The 20,683-nt window shown below is 38.6% G+C and overlaps 1 protein-coding gene across 1 annotated transcript in view; it reads left to right on the top strand.

Annotated features, from left to right (window-relative positions):
• The window catches only part of LOC127801602 (E3 ubiquitin-protein ligase BRE1-like 1), a 46,249-nt gene extending 28,367 nt beyond the window's left edge, over positions 1–17,882 (top strand). The window contains exons 12-19 of the mRNA XM_052336868.1: positions 2,055–2,131; positions 4,422–4,616; positions 5,044–5,116; positions 5,243–5,329; positions 14,075–14,212; positions 14,291–14,493; positions 14,613–14,778; positions 17,357–17,882. Of these exons, the coding sequence (XP_052192828.1) occupies positions 2,055–2,131; positions 4,422–4,616; positions 5,044–5,116; positions 5,243–5,329; positions 14,075–14,212; positions 14,291–14,493; positions 14,613–14,778; positions 17,357–17,488 (1,071 nt within the window). The 3' untranslated portion in view covers positions 17,489–17,882. The remainder of the gene's footprint in view (positions 1–2,054; positions 2,132–4,421; positions 4,617–5,043; positions 5,117–5,242; positions 5,330–14,074; positions 14,213–14,290; positions 14,494–14,612; positions 14,779–17,356) is intronic.
• The last annotated feature ends 2,801 nt before the right edge of the window (positions 17,883–20,683 follow it).

The raw sequence follows: 20,683 nt of genomic DNA, 5'->3' as shown, positions 1-20,683 counted from the left end.
TCAAATTTCTCTAAAGTCCGATTTGTATAATATCAAAAAATTCCAACTTGTCTAAGCTATGGCTGATTTGAGATATGCAGGGAGGTCTAAGAAAGAATGTCGGATCCGTACCCCTTGCTGAGCCATACCCATGCTTCTATTCTCTTTTTCATTGCGATTTGTAGATAAAATAGAAGACCCTTAGTGGTTGCTGAAAAGTTCTTCATTGATGTTCCAGGCTGACTAGTTTCCTTACTATTCTTGAGCGGACAAAGACCTGACTTACTCTGTTTGTATTGAAATTGGGCTCTTTTCCTTTAGAGGGAAGGTCAAGAGAGGCTTATTGCATGATCCACCCAACCCAGCTATGGGGACCTTCTGCCCTTTTCTCAGCCCCTCCTCCTCCTCCTCTTGCTAATCGATGATAGATAGGAGATCAGGCTTTTAGTGCCCCTTGTTTTTCTTGCTTTAGTTGGTCGTTTGAGACCTCTTTGATTCACACGGGTTTTCTTTAGATTTTTCGATGAAGTCAGGTTATGAGTATGGGCTTTTCTCTTAGTAGAGGAGACTAGACTGGCGTCGATGGGTTAGCGAAACTAATTCCATTCTATAGCGACTGTTGGGAACAATAGACTGATCCACATTTGAACAAAAAATTAAGGATAGGGAGCCTAGTCCTTCGCTATTGATAGGACATGATGCTTTTTGGCAAAGTATGATCAGGCTATTGACGTTTTATCTGAATCTTCCCGACCAAAAGGGATTTGCTTTGTTGTTGTGCTAAACTAATTGGATCATCACTTGATTGTCCATGAAATTGATTCCAAAGCTAATGGATTAGAATTCTAAATTGGGACAACCCATAATTCATAAGAATATATTTGGTTTTGATTTAAAAGATTCACAATGGGCTCACATGCACTATACTTCTACTTTAGCCTTTCAATTTTGTGATCAACAGTTAACTTTAAGTTTCTTTCTTTACTGAAACTGGGTTCCAGTGGCACACTCAGGTGGGAAGGGTAAAATTGAAACAGATTGCAACTTCCAAGGCCTATCAATATTCTTGATACTTAAATCACTTTGCATAAAAATTACAGAAATTGATTGAAAATAGAATGGGGTTGGGGTTCATCTATGGGTTCATTCGCACAACAATTGGGCCCCAATTTTCATAAATCAGAGGGCAACTTTCCTGGTTCATGTTAATCAAATCTCAATCACCATTGAGGCTCTGTGACAAAGATGTAATATGGAGGAAAAAGGTCTTCTGCTAGGTTGAACTAAACGGGATGATCTATTTCTATAATTTGGGTCTTTGATTTCTATTATAATAACCAGGTGGCAATCGGGTAGAAGAGAACAATGAGAGAAAATCAAAGGAGTCATTGGAATCTTACTTGAGAATTGGATTTCTTCAGCACCTATTTCTTTTCCCTCACAATTCCCTGTTACCGTTTCTCTCCCTCTCTGTTTCTGTTAAATTGTTTTTATTGTTGTGTGATCTCTGTGTCACCTCATGTATGTGTATATTGATTTCTCTTCTATTCTCAGTTTGTTTCGGTCACACCTCTACCAAAGCATGTCCTATCAGGATTTGGTTTATCTTAAGTTCTGAACTCTTTATCTTCACTTGCCCATACATATCTAGTCAGTTAAGAATTGGTATTTTGAAGTCCATCTTCAAATTTGGTTTTGGATTATTTAATTCATTTTTTCATCTTCCTGGATGTATCAGTATGATCCTTGATTGAGCAGAATGGAGAAAGCCAAACTCTGCCAATCCCCTAGTAGTTGGGAAAGACAGTTGAGAATTTACTTTTTATTGTTTGACATTTCAAAGTCAAAAATTGAGAGAAGATATGAAGAATAAGTGTTCCTTTTCTTAGCATTTATCTACAAGGTTCTTGAGCAAGTAATTATACTATTTGCCCCCTTTTCTTTTTGGTTAAAACAAAGTTTTCATATAGTATTAAAACAGTTAATATGCAAAATTTCATGATTGAAGCAATTGCCTTATATTTGAAGGATTCAAGTTCCAGTCAATTCATCTTCTGTAACTTTTCTTGATGCAGGTCCATGATTTGAAGGAGTGTGATCAAGAGTTGAAGCTCTTTTTGGAAATGTATAGGCGTGAATCTACTGATTCAAGGTTAGAGTATCTGTACCAAGCAATCTTTTTATTACTTCCATTGATTTGATTGATTTTAGTAATTTGATTCAAAGTAATCTGCTTTATTTTTTAATATAAAATAATAAGATTCCACTTTTTCTAGTTGACCTAGTGTTTCTTTTCTTACCTTTTGATAGTGTGTTTTGTAGCAGTTATTTGGCATGTTTTTGACTTCCTCTCCTTGTTCTCTTATTTTTTTTTTTATTTGTTACTCTGTTTTCTTCTTTCTGTTGGATGAATCCATTATATTTGGAATATCAAGAAATGTGACATTGGGTTTGTTTTCGATGGTTGAATCAGGATAACATTTTGTTTGAGGTAAATATGCTTGAAGGTGAAAGGAGTGGTTGTCTCCCTTGGGATAAGGAAGATGGTACTAGGCGTTGTCAGGAGAAATATAGTTGAGATCTGTATGGAGATATGTTTTCTGTAGTGGCTGTCAGAATGTTTTGGTGGGTATTACTGGTGGTGCAGATGGAACCTGGGCCAAATGTTGACCCTAATATCTCTGTATGGCCCATATCAAACACCTAGAGTTGTAAAATCTGCAACTGCATTGGTTAATGGCTCAAAATCCACGGAATTTTACTTCCAAGTCAGCCAAAGAAGCTGAAAATAAGAAACACAAATTAAATAAATAATATCAAATCTTCTTCTTGCCAAAAACTCTTGGAGACATTTGATTGCAGGATATTTATATAAGATTAGAATACGTTTGTCTCCAAGTTTGGTTAATATGCAAATAAGTTAAAGGTGGAATGCCTAATTGCCCAATATCCAAAAAAAAAAAGTCAGTCCTAAAATGATAATAAAATCAAATAGATGATAATAAAATCAAATAGGTTCCTATACCCTTTTTTGGAAACTTGGCTGAATGATATTTGATCTTCAACATAACATATTGGATATTTGAAACAAGTCTTTGGATGTGATTGTCGTCGAGGAGTCTTTTTGTATAGTGCTCTAGTAGTGAGCCAACAGCCTTGATGCAAAAACGTGTACTTGTTCTCCCTCATGTCATGCATGCAACCCTTCTCAGTTGTCAGGCACAAGGCACAGCTCTGCGTGCCTCTTCAGAACCTATAAAAGGGCTGTCTAGGCCCATGAGACGCGTGCCCTAAACTCTGGCTCAGGCCACGCCTTACATGCCTTATGGGGAAATAAACAAAAGCTGTTAGTTTTTTTATTTCTTTTTATTTTTTGGAACATCTGAACTCTTTTTGCTCGATTTGTCATTTAGAATTAATTTTTTGTCAATTTGAGTGCATATATGCATAGATTGCAAGAGGTGAGGCTGATGGTGGTCTGGCTGGAGGTCTCATGTGCCGGCAATCATGGACATGTGAGGCTCATATGTTAGCAAGTGAGGTTCTGCCAGCCACCTGCTTTCTTTGTCAGGGTTGCTAGAGGCAGGCGAACATCCTTCTGCAACCTAATTTGTAGTTCCTGTTATTCTGTGTTGTTTTATTTAATACTTTTTTGCGCTGCAGTGTGCGCACTGCATGAGACTATTGTTCTGTTTTCTGTTTCAAATTTTCTTTAATTTTTTTTTCTGTTTCTTTTTAGCTTCAACTAATTTATATGCAAGTATTAAATTGAAAATATTTAAATATTCATTTTTTTTCTTTTTTTCCCTGTTTCAACTAATTCTTTTCTGTTACTTTTTATATATAAGCATTTTCTCTTTATAGTTTTAATATATACGTGCCTTGCGTGCATGAAGCTCGTTCTTCGTCTGACACCTAGGCCCCAAGCACTCTTTGGACCTCAGTATTCCTTGCACCTCTGTAAACTATGTAATAAATCAGGGGTCTTCAGGAGATGATTTTAGATGCAACCTTTGGTATGACTTCATATTATTTGTTTGGGGTACGTATTGTGGTGAAAGTTTCTTATTGAATAGAAAAAAGGGGGAAAATGTTGAAAAATGTTCTATTCAAAATAGAAGGGAAAATCTTGTGCTAACAGCCAATTCCTTTATTTTACGAAGTCAATGAACTGTGTATGAGCTAGGAGGAATTAATACTTCTTTTAAGTCACAACAACATTTGAGATATTAATTATGATCAAAATCATGGGAGGCAGAATTGGAGAAGCTGCGCCACCAATAATAATTGACGACAAATGTCTACTGCAAAATATAGAGTTTGGTTCTCCAGTAATTGAAGCTGAAGCGATAGAATTAAAGTGATGCAAGCAATAGAATTATAGTTGATGACTGGGGTCTCAAATGACTTGCGTCACTTATAATTTAGTTCTATTGCTGCAGGGATATGAGTGAAGCTAGGGATTCTGAATACCAGGCAAGGGCTCATGTTCAAAGCTTGAAATCCTCCCTTGATGAGCACAATCTGGAATCGCAGGTCAAAGCAGCAATTGAAGATGAGGCCATCACTCAGCAAAGGCTAGCTGCAGCTGAAGCTGAGATTGCCAACTTAAGAGAAAAGTCGGAAGGTTCTAAAAGGTTTGCTTCATATGATATATGTTTTTGAAATGTCTTTCTTCACTTTTGGATGTGATCATAATCTGTTGCTTCTGAATTGAATTTGAAATGCATATGAATTCTTCATACCATCTTTTCTATGTTATCCCTTCCATTCTTGAAGTAATTTACGTATTGTGAGTCAATGTGTTTGAGTTTTCTCAGACTTTATCCTATGGATCTAAAGCTAGGTCATGAATTTAATTTGTTCTGTTATTTCATGCTATGGTTTGAGTTCTGCATTTTGGTAGTGCCTTAGGTTCATTGGGCTGATTTGAAAGCATGTGGCTAGATATTTTCCTGGATTTACCATATTTTTTTGCAATCCTTCCCTTTTAAGTTTCTTCTTTTCTCTCCAAGGATAAATAATAAAACTAAGAGCATGTAATGTTGTTCTATGCTATTTCAGAGAAAACTCCAGGCTTTCAGATGTTCTGAAGTCCAAGCATGAGGAAAATGAAGCCTACCTGTCTGAAATAGAGGTTAGATTATTGCTATGTTGTTTGGATAATCCTTTTTGTTCAATGTACATGTGAACTACATTAATGGCTTTATTTTCTTCATGTATTTGAGAGTAAGGCCTGATATTTTGATTATCTTTTCTTAAGAGTATTAGCCAGGGATACGATGATATGCAAACTCGAAACCAACAACTCCTGCTGCAAATTACAGAGAGGGATGATTACAACATCAAGGTAATTATTACCTTATTCCATCATTTTCTATTGTGTTTAGCTTCCCAAGCTGCATTGTCCTCTCAGACCTTGGTTTTCTATGGGAAGATTTGCTGGTTAATGTAAAACTCGAGAGTAAATTACTAATCTTACCTGATTGCAAGTTTTTATAGCAAGTATTGTGACTAATTTGGTTCACTTTTTTCCTTTCGTTTCTGTCAATACATATGAATAGGAGAATACTGACACAACCCAAGGATATATTAGGAATTATCTAGTACATGTATTTTCTTCTTCTTGTGCTTGCTGCTTTACTACTTGTACCTTTCAGTTAGACAGCCTATAAATAGATTATCTAATATCTAATGTATGTTTTGAATGATAATTGAACTTGCTGTTTATCTCTCAACTTTCTGTTCTCTCTCGTTTCCCTTTGATCTCTCTCCCTTTCTCTGTTTTGACTGCATTTCTCCCTCTAATCTTGCTGTTATTTCCCTCTTTTTGTCTAATTCTCTCTCCATTTTTGTTCTCTTTTCCAGTTCCTACCAAATTCCTCAGTAATTTCTTATTCAACCCCTAGGGAAACCCTAGATTCGTGACAAAAAGTATCAAAGCCGATCGTTCCTCGGCTGTGATTCTGGAAAACTTGTAGCAGTTAGGGTCAGATTTCTGAAGGCAAATTCCGACTGCGATCTAGGCCGACGATCCTCGGTTGCAAAATTGAGGTTGAGGTGAGAAGTAAGGTGCGGTTGGAAGCGGATCATGAACAATCACTGAACGTTAGTGAGTGAACTGGATGGTGATTGAAACAGAGTCAGGACTACTGAATTCTGATCTAGGTCGCTGCATGTGATAAAGGCGATTCAACGAAACTGAGTCGGTGATTCACAGGAAGGTGCAACGAGAGCGAATCGAACTCTCAAGAAGCTGGTATTGGGAAGGTGTAAGAATTGAATTCTTTCGTATTACTTTACATGATAATATATCCCTAGTTATAGGATTGAGGAATTACAACATAGGAAAGATTACAACACATGAAAATAAGGAAAGATTACCTATACACAATTCTAGGAAAGTTTCCTAAGTTGGAATTAAGAAAGTATCCTAATCTAAATTTAGAAATTTCTAAAAAAACACAAGATTAGAACAACATCCAATTTTCCTACTGGATGATGAGCCAATCTTTCCTTCTTCATTTTGTTAATCCTACGGGAATTAACAAGGCGATGGTCCTTGGCTACTACATTGAACTCTCAAGAAGCTGGTATTAGGAAGGTGACGGTCCTTAGCTACTACATCGACTGATCGAGCATTGCGTTTCGAAGTCGTAGGAGGTTGATGAGCAGTCTTTGGCCTTCGACTTCTCCTGCTCGTGAGATTTTTTGGTCGTGGCTGATAGAACATGCATGATACAATTTGAAGCACAATTGCAATAGAAGAATGCTACAGTTCCGACTTGCATATTCAAGTGGAGACCAGCCGGAATTATGAGTTGATTTTGGTGTTGATCAGTAAGTGTAAGGCCACAGTAGACAGAATTATCGGAAGGTTGGATGGAATTAACCGAATGTTGGAAGGCCTATGAAGGAAATTTGATGAATCTTTGATGATGTTTTCTAAAAAGGATCAGGTTGAATATGAGAGTTGCAAAGAGGAGCTCAACAAGTTACAAGAGGGCTTGGTTATGGAGTACCTGGTCAAGTTTGAGAAATTGAAAGCACTTGTGCTCAATTCTCATCTAACCTTGACCGAGTCTTATTTTGTATCGAGTTTCATTAGTGGACTTGACAATGTGCTGCGGCCTACAGTGAAGATGATGTATCCTGTTATTGTAAAACAGGTTGCGGATAAGGCGAGGTTGCAAGAATTGACACTAGAAGCCATTTATAGAAAGTATGGGCTGCTGCCTAAAGGTTATCTTAAGAGCAGCCAGCAGAACGAAGGTATTTCTACGGCTGCCCATCAAGTAGTGTAGGAATGTAAAGAACAACTGGAAGTAGACTCCGGCATGGAAGAGAGCTTGAACAAGGAGATTTGTGAGGATCACATTTTGTATTTGCAGGAAGGTGTTGAGGTAGCATTGGAAGAGGAGGATTGTAATGAAGATAGCTTTCATGCTGCTGATGAGAGGTATGCTTGTGACATCTATCCTAGGATGGATCAAGTTTGTGACAGGTCCACATGCAGTTCAAGAAGTTCTGATTGACCAATTCGGACCTGCACAATCTTACATTGGCCCTAGGGAGATGATAAGTCTCGAATTTGAGACTTATGTATTTCTTGAATTATAATAGCTGTACGAATTTGAATTGGGAGAGAGAATTTGAAAGGAGGGAGAATTGAGAGAGAGAATAGGAGGGAAATAATTATGTTCTATTTCATTTCATAATTCCCATCCTTAGGCGTCTGATCTCCTTTTATAGGTAGCCTTTTGTTTGTAACCTGTGAGAATCTCACAACGATTCAGCAAGGGAGATCTGAGCTATATATAAAGAGGATGATCCCTCCACCTGTTAAGCTGGATTTTCAGGTTGGAGTTCTATCTCTTGACTTCTCACCTCTGACTTCTCACATGGTATCAGAGCAACCCTTGGCTGGGGGACTACCATCGTTCGGGGTCATAGACTAGTACCTTGCCCGATCACCTGGGCATGTATCAGTTACTGGAGAAGTTTCTACCTTTTTACGGCCGGGGGGGGGGGGGGGGGGGGGAAGGATGTGTGTGAGAATCTCACTGTCAAGCCCTGGGAATAGGGCTTGTGAAATTGGAAGAATCCATACGAAGAATAATAGAAAGTTTAGAGATTGGTAGGGAAGTATAGGGTTGTTGCAAAAACCTCCTTACCTTGAGGTATACCTGATCTCCAACCTTAAAATTCCTCTCACTGCGTCGCTCGTCTGCTGCTTGTTTCATTCTATTGCGGGCAATAGCTAGTTCTCTTTTAAGGATCCCCAACAATTGTTGTTTCTGTTGAAAGTACTGCTCTACATCAGTCATAGTAGGTTGTGCTCCTGATAGGGTAGGCAATAATGGCGGTTGATAACTGAACATAGCTTCGAAGGGACTTCTTTTGATGGCACTGTGATAAGTGGAATTATACCACCATTGTGCTAATGGTAGCCACTTATTCCAGCTCTTGGGGTGGCTAAAACACATACACCTTAGATACTCCTCCAAACATTGGTTAACTCGTTTCGTTTGGCCATCCGTTTGAAGATGGTAGGCTGTTGACATACATAATCCCACTCCCCGCTTCTTGAATAACTCCTGCCAAAATGTACTTGTGAAAACCTTATCTCTATCCGATATAATGGTTTTAGGGATCCCATAGAGGTTGGCCACCCTATCTAAGAATGTCTTGGCTACGTCCTTAGCTGTAAAGGGATGCGATAAGCTGAGGAAGTGCCCAAACTTAGTGAATCGATCTACTATCACCATAATAACATCATTTCCTTCTGATTTAGGGAGTCCTTCGATAAAATCCATTGAAATGCTGTCCCATGTTTGTTGTGGTATGGCCAGAGGTTGTAGTAGACCGGGATAGGGTACTTGTTCATGTTTACATTGCTGGCATACTGTACAAGCCATCACAAATTTCACTACTTCAGCTTTCTGTTTCGGCCAAAAGAAAAGTTGCTTTACTTTTTGGTAAGTGGCACGAATTCCTGAATGACCACCAATTGGAGAGCAATGTAGGGCTATCAGAATCTTCTCTTTAAGGGTAATGTCGTCTCCTACCACCAATCGTCCCTTATACCTTATTACGCCATTTGCCAAGGTATAATTAGGAACTGCAGTCGGATTAACCACCAACTGTGCCATTATTTCCTTGAGCCATTCCGTTTTTTCATAACTTTCTGCCAACTCTGTCATCCACTCCGGTACTACGGCTACGATAGAATTGTAAACTGCATTCTCATCTCTTCTAGAAAGGGCATCGGCCGCTATATTCTCCTTACCCCTTCTGTATTGAATAGTAAAGTCCAAGCCCATGAGTTTTGAAGCTCCCTTCCGCTGAAGATGTGTGTGCAGCTTCTGTTGCGCTAAAAACTGCAAGCTTTCATGGTCCGTTTTGATCACAAACGGACTGCCTTCTAAGTAGTGGTGCCACTTATCAATGGCTTTCAACACCGCCAAAAGTTCCTTGTCATACACACTTAAGCCTAAGTGCTTTTGGGCAAGGGCTTGGCTTATAAAAGCCAATGGTCGCCTTTGTTGTACCAGGACAACCCCAATTCCCTGAGTCACACGCATCAGTCTCCACTATAAAAGGCTTGGAAAAATCTGGCAAGGCAAGGACCGGGGCCACATACATGGCCTTCTTAAGGGCAATGAAGGCTGCTTCAGCCTTTGGATTCCACTGAAAGCCATCCTTTTTGAGCATCTCTGTGAGGGGTTTGCTGATTATTCCGTAATGCTGCACAAATTTTCTAGAATACCCCGTCAAACCCAAAAATCCTCTCAACTCTTTTACTGTTTTAGGCCTAGGCCATTCGCACATAGCTTCCACCTTCTTAGGATCTGTTCTCACCCCTTCACCACAGATAATATGGCCCAAATATTCTACTTCTTTAGCAGCAAAAGTACATTTGGAAAGCTTGACAAACAATTGATGTGATTTAAGGATCTCAAATGTGGTTTGAAGGTGCGATAGGTGTTGGTTAATGTTTGAGCTATAGATTAAAATGTCGTCAAAGAAAACTAGGATGAATTTCCTCAAATGCGGTAGGAAAATCTAATTCATCAATGCTTGGAAGGTGGCTGGGGCATTGGTTAAGCCAAATGGCATAATAGTGAATTCGTAGAGGCCTTGGTGAGTTTTAAAAGCTGTTTTAGGTATATCGGATGGTGCCATTCTAATTTGGTGGTAACCGGACCTAAGGTCCAATTTAGAGAATATTTTTGCACCATACAATTCGTTCAGTAGATCATCAATCAAAGGTATGGGAAACTTGTTTTTGATGGTATTAGAATTGAGTTGTCTATAGTCTATGCAAAACCTCCAAGTTCCATATTTTTTTTTGACAAGGAGAACTGGAGAAGCATAGGAACTTTGGCTTGGCTGGATAATGGCTGATTTTAACATGTTTTGTACTTGCTTCTCAATTCATGTTTTCTGGATAGGTGGATACCTATATGGTCGAATGTTAATTGGGGCAGAATTAGGTTTGAGGTGGATTGCATGGTCTAAGGGTCTTTGGGGAGGTAAGGAATTGGATTCCGCAAACAGATCCTTAAATTCTACCAAAATTGAATGCAAGCTATCCGAATTTTGTACCTTTTTTGCGATTTGCATTTCCAGCAAATCTGCCAGTGGTGATCCTTCCTGGTATTGGTTTTCCTCTTCCACTTTTACAGCTCTTATGGAATAGAGTTGTGCGATTTGCCCCCATTTCTTTCCCATCATCTTCTGCATTTTTCTTCCATCAATAAGCTTGCATTCTCCTTGCTCTAAGCTGCCCATTAGGGTTAACTTCTTCCCTTCAATTTCCATCAGTGACTTCCAATTTATTGAAGTCAAATGTATGGGGACTCACTGTCCTCATCCAGTCCACGCCAAGAACAATGTCACACCCGCCTAATTCTAGAATCTTGAGATCTGCCATGAATTCTTGTCCCTGCATCATCCATGTGAATCCCACACATTTGTAGTGACTGAACATTCGACTGCCATTAGCTATTGTAACCGACAAAGGAGTTGTCGCTGTCAAAGGCCACTTTAGGTCCCTAGCAGTTGATTTACTAAGGAAGCTATGGGTGCTTCCACTGTCAATCAGCACCATCAGCTTCTTTTTTCCCACCTGGCCCTTAACTTTGATTATCCTTCCCATTGGGCTGCCTTTTAATGCATGAAAGGAAATCTCTCCTCCTTCCTCTCTCTGCACTTCTTCCTCGTCCTCTAACACTGCTTCTTCCTCTGCTCTGTCTTGTTTTGCTTCTTCTTCCTCCTCGTTCATGCCTTCTATCTTCATCAATTGTCTTTTGCACTAATGACCCGACTCATATTTGTCGCCACATTTGAAGCATAGCCCAAGCTGTCTCATTTGTTCCATCAAACTGCCCTTCCCTCCATTATTGCTCACTGCTGGTTTGGCTGTTGTCTGATTAGGCCATGTTATCAAAGGTCTAGCACTTCCTCCCCCATACTGTCCGGCCAATATACTTGGCTTATAAGGAACTTTATGTTTCTTGAAAATGGCCTCCGGAGCCATTTCTTGAAGCCTGGTCTTTTCCACCGCCTGACTCACTGTTGTTGGAGTCATCATCTTTACTGTGGCCCGTAATTCTTCCTTTAGGCCACTCACGAAAATTGATACTACATACTGATCAGTTAGCCTGGGTTGTATAGTACATACCAGGGATCTTAGTTCTTCAAAGCAGGCAAGGTACTCCATTACAGTACCTTCTTGCTTCAATTTACTATTTCTTCAATCACGTCCGTCATCTTCTTTTCTCTGAAACGTTCGCACAGGCCATTCGCGAAAGCTCTCCACCCCCTTTGCAGCCCCCCTTCTTGGACCCACCATTGGTACCAAGAATCTGCTACTTCGTTCAAGTATGCTGCCGCTAAGGTTACTTTCTGGTCTTCCATCGTCTGGTAGAGCTGGAAGAATCGTTCGCACCGCCTTAACCACCATCTTGGGCTCTTTCCCTCAAATAGTGGTATTTCCAACCTGGGAGTAGGTGCATGGCCGTGTGACATCGGTTGGCCGTTTCTTCCCGCGTTCTCTCGAAGAATTTGCTGCTCCGTCTCTTCCATGGCAGCTTCTGTGCCCAAACGATTGCTGTGATGTTGCAATATTGGTGCTGATGTTTGTCTCGGTGGAAATTCTGGCAATAGCCGGAATTGGGGCAGAGAGGCCAGCATATTTAACATGCTGTTGATCCTCTGTCCTTACTGTTCCACTGTCTCTTGACACTTTTGAACCGATTCTTGGCATCTTTCTACCGTTTCTTGTTGTTTTTCCGCGGGCGCTTGCATGAGCTCCTTCTATTCCACCAATTCTTCCCTCGTTTGACGCAGTACATCCTGGGTGTCATTTACGCCAAATTCCATAGTTTTTAATCTGATCTCCAATTGTCTCAGTCGCGTTCCTTCTGCCATTGCTTTGCGATCTCCGCTTGCGCTGGGTTGCACTAATTTCTCCCGCTGCTGTCGCTACTTTCCCACTACCAGGCCGACGACTTTGATACCACTTTGTCAAGCCCTGGGAATAGGGCTTGCGAAATTGCAAGAATCCATACGAAGAATAATAGAAAGAAGAGAATAACAGATAGGAGAGAAATAGAATCAAGAAAGAGAGGGAATTTGTTATTAACTTCCAAGATACCCTTTAATGCCGTAGGCCTTTGCTTTATAAGGCCTCTAGCTAGCTCAACTACCCAACGGATTGTCCGTTTACAGCTTGCTCATTATTTCTTTTAATTCCCCATTAACCCTATCTTTTACAATATTACATATTCCTCCACTAGGGTCGTGACACTCACATTGCCTCAACAAGGGATAACTGAACTATATATAAGGAGGAGGATCCCTCCACTTTTTAAGCTAGGTTTTCAGGTTGGAGTTCTACGTCTGACTTCTCATCTCTGACTTCTCACATAACCGAAAGTGTACAAGCTGCTAAAGCTATAACTGTTTGGTACAACTACTGCTTATTGCAAGTATTAGGCTAATTACAGCCTTGCCCCTCTTCTTCTAATTACATTCATACCCTTGTCCGCCCCTTGGGGTTGTGACATGAGACTGATCATAAGGCTGATGAAGTCTTAAGAATAGGAATTTTGAATCTCTGTATTCCAGAAAATTATTATAGGAGGTCTAAATCTAGATATGACTGTATGAAGCTGGACCAAGGAAAGAAGCTGGAGGTTAGGAAAAGGTGTAATGACTGGAGTAAGAAAAAGGGAATCACAGGCACTTACAGATCAACTGGAGGAGAGAACCTTGTCATAGATATTTTGGAAGGCTACATTTCATATGGGCTGGAAAAGCAAAAGTGAAGAAACATAAGAGCAAAGAGGAATAGTCATAGAAGGAGAGAGAGAAAGAAGAATAAAACAGATAGAGAAAGTTGGGATTGGATGAATAGCAGTGGCCAATCACTGTAAGTTCTAGGGGACAAGAACTCTTTTGTTGGGGGGGGGGGGGGGGGGAATTGTCATGACTCAAGGATATATTAGGAATTATCTAAAACATATATTTTCTTTTTGTTGTACTTTCTGCTTTACTACTTGTACCTTTTTTTTAGACAGCCTATAAATTGATTATCTAATATCTAATGTATGTTTTGAATGATTATTGAACTTGCTGTTTCTCACTCAACTTTCTGTTCTCTCTCGTTTCCCCCTGATCTCTCCCTCTTTCCCTGTTCTGACTGCATTTATCCCTCTAATGTTGCTGTTATCTCCCTCTTTCTGTATAATTCTCCCTCCATTTCTGTTCTATCTTTCCCGGTTTCTACCAATTCCTCAATAATTTCCTATTCAACCCCTAGGAAAACCCTAGGTTCGTGACAGTTTTGTTCCCAAACCAAATTAAGAGTTCTAGTGCTTTCTTATTTTCTCTTTTTTTATTGATTAATTTGTCATCCTTCATCTATGTATATGGTGATATAGGCTTTCAGTGTGAAGATGTACACAAGAAGTTTGTTTTCCTTTTAACACTTACATGTGCCCTATTTTTCCAGTCTACACAAGTGAAGTGCATATAAAGTTCTTCTTGTTGGAAGATGCTCATGTTGGCCTTTTGACTTTTGTTTCAGCTTGTTCTAGAGGGGGTGCAGGCAAGACAGCTAAGAGATCTTCTAGTGTTGGAGAAACAGTTTATGGAGAAGGAAATTCAACAAGACAAGGAGTCTGTTATTTTCTGTGAAATGAAAATAACAAGACTTGAGGATCAGGTGCCCTGAAATTGTGTTCAATACCAAATAATTGTGAGCTTGTATGTGAACTTTGAATGTATCATATTGGCTTGGCAGTTAAAAATGTCTTCGGACCAAATTCAGAAACTCGCAGAAGATAGAGTTCAGGGTTTAGCCAATTTGGAGATTGTACAAAAGAAAATGTTGGATGTGCAGAAATCATGTCAGCCACTGAGGGAGACACTGGACACATTACAGTCCAAGGTAGAACAAAGTCGATCAGCTCTTGTTAGCTTGGAGATTGAGCTGGAAAAAGAGAGGTGAAATTGTACTTTCCTGTATGTTAATTCTCTGTGAAGATGGGGGATCCACTTTTTGCCCCTGATTAGCATTTTTTTTATATATTTGACCCCAAAAGATGTTCCCTTTCTTTGTTTAGGTTTGAAAAGAAAAGACTAGAAGAGGAATTAGAAGTTGCAAGGAGAAAGGCTTTGCGTCTCAGATCACAGACAGAGGGCTCCTCAATAGTTGAGAAACTTCAGGAGGAGCTCAAGGAATACAGGGAAATTCTGAAGTGCAGTATTTGCCTCGAAAGGCCAAAAGAGGTAGGTTGTTTGTACTTTCATTTTGTGTTCTATGAATGATTGGATATTATTTTGTCTGTAATGTGGTGGTCGTTGCTCTATTATTATAAACTGAAATAGCCCCTTGTACCATCTCATTCAGACAGCATGCATTTTTTATTTTATTATGCATATATAAGATAAAATATAAGACAAACTGCAAAGGGGGTGAACTTTATAGAACAGGAAAGATATAGGGAACGATAGGTTTTCCATTATCAATGGTTCAACACCTGGAGTAAAAAGACAGAAGCCTGCTCTTGAATATTATATTTTGGATTTCTAAGTATGATAAAGCCAATTTAGTCTGCATGAGTTTTTGATTAAAAGAGAGATGCTTAGTTATCTCAATGGTTCATGCCAATTTGATTGCCAAGGTCATAAGCCAAGGCCTTATGGTTGAAATAAGGCATGCTTATTTTTTCTGCATTTAGCTTTTATATGGGTTGTTTGAATAACGGGGAGAAAGTTACTAGAGTACTGTGAAGGGTTTGAGGAGCCTATTGTTAAATTCTAGTGTAGAAATTTTGTTCTCTTTCTATGGTTCTTGGGTAAATTGTAGATTCATCTACTTTGGAATTAATATTTGGATTTTGTAGCTCAAGATTAAAGTTTTTTCTCCCCTTTTCTTTTGATTAATGATCTCTCTCGTACAGGTTGAATGTATAAATTTTGCTCATCTTCTCTTTTTGCTTTCATGTATCGTGTTTTTAAGAAATGCTGATGTGATAAGTATCCACTTTGTGCTAATTTTATAATGGTTTAAAGCGGACATGTGCTGCTGACAGTGAAGCTGAGGGTTATGCAGTGTGGTAGGGACCAAGAATATAAATCCTCAGATTTTAGCAAAACCCTAGGCAAGTCTGTGTAGTGTGTACTTTCTCCATAGAAACATTTACGCGGGGGGGGGGGGGGGGGGTGTGGTGTAACATCTGGACAATTAAACTATCAAGCTGGTCATACTGCAAGAATTGGAGGAATATGTCAATTTCAAATTGTAAACAGCACAAGTGAATGATGTTGCAAAATTTCAATTTGAAGTGGATCAGTATTTTGCTACTTGTTTTATATTCATGTTTCCGTATTACACAACTTCGGATTGAAAGAGGAGGGAAAGAATGTGAGTAGTTCTGGTTAGTCACAAGTTTGGTGGGGCCCTAGATATTTTGTTCAATGATCTCTAGCCAAATATGTTTGGCGGGATGATTGATGAGGTTTCTAATGGAAAATAAAATCCATATCTTTACCATTCCAGTTAGGTGCCTGTTTCTTCATTCCCAGTCATATGGTGACCACCTGTCCTTTATTATTGCTAATTTTGTTCTTTAACATGATCCCTGATTTTCCCTGTCTGGTCACTTGCTCTTCTTTCTAGTTGGTGGCATTAGCTTACTCTAGCTATAGAGAACTTGGAGAATTTCTGTGACAGCTATTGATCTCAATACATTTGCTCGTGTCTGAGAAGGATATTCATGGATATGGTTTGATCAAATGACTAATGGCTGTTTTTTTGTGTGACTGCTAATCAAACACCTCTTTGATTGAGGTAGTACGAGGGTGGCTTTTATGTTGGTCCTTTGAACTGGAGACTTAACACCGCATAAGAGTAGGACTGAGGGGCGATTGTTTACAAGTCATGTTTTAATGCGTTCATCATTTAGCAAGGACGAGATAAAGTCTGCTGGCCAATTAATTGTTTTGACGCAGAGAAAAGTCTTCATTTTTTTCTCATTTTTTTTCTTTGTTGGATGCTGATCCCACCAATGATACTTTCCTTAGGCTTGTTCTTTCTTGAACCACAAAGGATGTATCTGATCCCCACCTTTAAATTTTTAGTCTGCCTTCTTGAACTTTTGTCAATCTTCTACAGCGCCCTTTACCTTTTATTTTCTTTTTGTTAAATTAATTTTTTATCATATGAGAACTTTATTAATAATGTTGTCTTCAATATAGAGACTGTGTAGTATAGATATATCAAAAGGAGTGGATGAAAGCGGAATTACTGGTCAGGTGCCAACTGCATCTGTTGCTCCCCCTCAGAAACCACACACACACAAACATACAAGTCCTTTCTCCTTCCTATTCTTCTTCTTCATTGTTCTTATCTCAGAGGCTTTACTACAGTAGAATTTAGGCGTGTGTTGGTCCATGTGGCATTATTTTTGCATCTGATATTAAGGCATCGCTTGGGTGTGAGATTACATCTCAGATAGCAAATTGTCTTGAAATATTTATACTAAATTTTGATTCATGCTTTTCCTATACTAGTTCTCAAATGCCCTCCGCCTAACGCAGCAAGAAAAAATATATATTACCTTGTTTCTTCCCCCCCCCCCCCCCCTTCTTTTTACCCAATTCAGCAAGATTATGGGCACCTAGGGGGTGCCATGTGACATTTGCTATGTCCAATAGGATAACAGTTACATTATTGTTGGGCAGTTCAAAACCCCAAACTTCTTTGGATGTTTTTTATTCTTGTTGCACGTTTTCATTAGTGATTTATATAGCTACTGCATTATTCATGTTTTCTTTATTAATTTTAATGTCTTATAAATCCCAGGTTGTCATCACAAAATGCTACCACCTATTTTGCAATCCTTGCATTCAAAGAATTTTAGAGACTCGCCACCGCAAGTGCCCAGTTTGTTCTGCAAGTTTTGGACCTAATGATGTCAAACCTGTTTATATTTGACCAGAAACTGGAAGATAGTCTTCTCTGCTGCCTGCTGATGAGACTCACCTCCCCCGCAGTGCCTATGATTAAGGATTCGGGTGCAAGTGTCCACAGGTTCACACATGTAATGCTATATTAGAGGAGGTTGAGATGAAACATTGACGGGAAACAATGAAAATTCCTGTCATTTTTCCAGTTTGACGTGTGAATCCGGGTGGATTTGGCATTCTGGTTTTAGAATGTTTATTTCATATAGCTTCTTAGTGCAGTGAATTTATGTAGTTTGGGTTCTCCATAACTGTTTGGAGGAACTAGTTCTTTCAATTTTATTATTTGCAGAATTTTCTGAATCAATTAAGTGCTAGGCCTAAATGAATTATGTTAAGCCATAAAAGTGGCTGTTTGATTTCAACCTGAGAGCTCAGAACTTCCCCATGGATATGGACATTGGTTAATATGGCATGAATTTGTAGAAAAATTAGGACTTGACATGGTAGGGACACATCAAATAATGAATTATGTATCTCATATGTAGACATATAAGTAGTCACAATCTACAAAATAGGAAGGAAGATACAATTAAATGTGTATATATCTTCAGAAAAACTCTTATAAAAAATTTTGGAATTTAAGATTTTTAAAATTAGAAAGTTCTAGGAGAGAGAGGGCTGTAAAGGGTAATCTGCAATCTTTTTTGTGTATTATAGTTGACTTTTTCAATAGTATGTTAAATCTGACATAGGATGTAATAATCTGAAGGGAGGGTATAATCATGGATAGAGGTGACTGGGGGTTTAGAATTTATGCAGTTATTCCCATATAATGATATTAAGGATTGTGATTGTTGTTATGTTAAGCTTACGGTATGGGCGAGGGTGTGTGGGAAATGTCAGGCAAGTGTTGGATCTTTGACACAATATGTCGCCTCCTTTTAAATGCCGGATCTTCTTACTGAAAGGTGGCAAAATACATATGAATGAATAGTTGGAACATGAATTGAATTTTGAGGTCTCCAAGTTTTGTAGTACATAGGAGTCCTGGAACACCATATTAACGTGATTTGTTACATCCAAACTTATGTCATGCAGGTATACTGACTACTAAAATGTCAGAATAGGACTTTATGAGAGAATCCTGAACCTACACCCTAATTTCTGCTTAAGACACCATTTTCATTTGCTACTGTTCCCATGCTTTCCACATTTTGTTTATCTTTCATAGTTTGTGTTCTAACGTTAGTTTTTGCTCGTAATTTTGAGGATTAAAGTGGGAAACGATGGACGCCTCCAGGATTAACTTTTGGCTGTCTCCAGTTGTTGCATTTTTTATGAGTAATTTGTACCAAGTAACCCTTGGAATAATAATGGGTAATTAAGTGGCTTGTAAGCCTCCATCCATTGCAGGATGATTGTGGTTGAAGGTGTGCCAGATTTGGCTTTCCAGGCATTTGGATAAAATTCGGAGTCTCTCACTGCCATTAGGGTACTTTCACAGGGCATTTGTCTTGAGATATTTATCTTTTGGCATGCATTGCAGAAAGCTTCTTCTTCTTGCATGTTGTTATCCATTATAATTCCTGCGAATCACATCACATCACATCACATCACATCAAATCATAATTCACTTTGTATTTTTCCTCAGGTCAGCAACTCTACCAAGGTGCAGCAGTTATGGACGTTTAGTGTTGTATTTTTATTTACTTCACCGACTCGCCAATGGTTGTTATTCTTAATCTGTTTGTAATTAAGTTTGTTGTCTCAGTTTTGATGCAGAGGCAGCTTCTTCTTCTTCTTCTTGTTTGAGCTTTTTGACAAATTATTAATCTTTGTAGTTTGAGCTTTGCTCAGAGAGAGAGAGAGAGAGAGAGAGGGATGGCAGCTGCCTTGGAAAGATAATGTCAATACTAGAAATACATTGTATTGCCATGCTAGGAACTAGGATTTGTACAACTAATGTCAAGACCAAAAATACATCTTATGCCATGTTTGGAACTAGGATTTGCATTGCACAATTAAATGCGTGTATTTTCGGTCGGGAAATTCCTGTTCGGAACTGGCAGTGGGAAGTTCTCTACCATTCTCCTTTGGTTACATTTTTTTTCCGTACTTGTGGACGAATTTTGGTGTAGATTCAAATTATGGGAAGTTACAGGGACCTTTCATGCATTGGACATTGATATTTCATATAATTCTTCTCAGGAGTTGACACCTGATCATTTGGGCTCAAAATGATAGGATTTGCAGCTCAAAAGGAAGCTCAATCAAACAAAGAAAGTGGTAGCCCATGGGATTAATGGTGTTGAGGGATTAATTTTTGGAGGTGTCAAGAGCAATGTAGAAATTTATGATTCTGAGGTTAAAGACAATGAATGATTAGGTGTGCATCAACAATTGATACACTAATTATCTCAGATAGTGAGGTGGTAATCGAATAGTCTCATCACATTAATCATATTATTAGAATTTTTTTATTGAACAAAATTAAAAAAAATAAATATAATTATAGGTCTTTCTTAGAGGAGGATGGAAAGATTGAAACTAAACATATATTAAATATAACAAAAAGAAGATATCAACCTCCAAGGCATGATGCAAGCGGTAAAGTTTTTAAATATTTCTGGGAGTTGAGGGGGATTAATTTTTAGTGGAGGTAGAAATGTCTCAATTAGTGAAGATTAATCACGTGTTTGCTTGAGTATATAAATTTACAACCACATTCGTTTTATTTGAAGATTGAATTAGGGGGAAAGATTGGTCTCTTTCAAGATTAGGTGGGCGAAGTCTGAATATTTGAATTATCAAAAAAAAAAAAAAAAGAAGAAGATATTTTGTGTCCCGCGAGAAAGAAGAAAATAAATATTTGAGAAAGAAGAAAATAAATATGAATTGAATTTGAAATTTGTTTGGTCGTGCAACAGAGGACAGAAGACATCCAAAACCAGAGGCATTGGATTCTTTTCACTATGGGCTGGAATGGAATCTGTACATATAATGCCTACTTAAATTTAATGTGGGAAGGCGCTGTCAGGAATCTTCGTACCAACAAATATTTTGTATCATCCTCTTTCAAAAAAAGACAATTTATTTCCTTTTCTTCACTCGCATATTTTGCAGGATGGCTCTTCTAAATTCTTATTAAAAAAAAAGAAATTCAAATCTGTCGTATTAGGAGTTAGAAAGGAGATGATTTTAGATGAACCCACAAAGCACTTGT

The sequence above is a fragment of the Diospyros lotus genome, chromosome 5 (genome assembly GCF_014633365.1).
Source record: "Diospyros lotus cultivar Yz01 chromosome 5, ASM1463336v1, whole genome shotgun sequence".
In the NCBI taxonomy this organism is placed as follows: Eukaryota; Viridiplantae; Streptophyta; class Magnoliopsida; order Ericales; family Ebenaceae; genus Diospyros; species Diospyros lotus.
The sequence above is the reverse complement of the archived record's forward strand: the minus strand, read 5'-3'. Positions and strand labels throughout refer to the sequence as shown.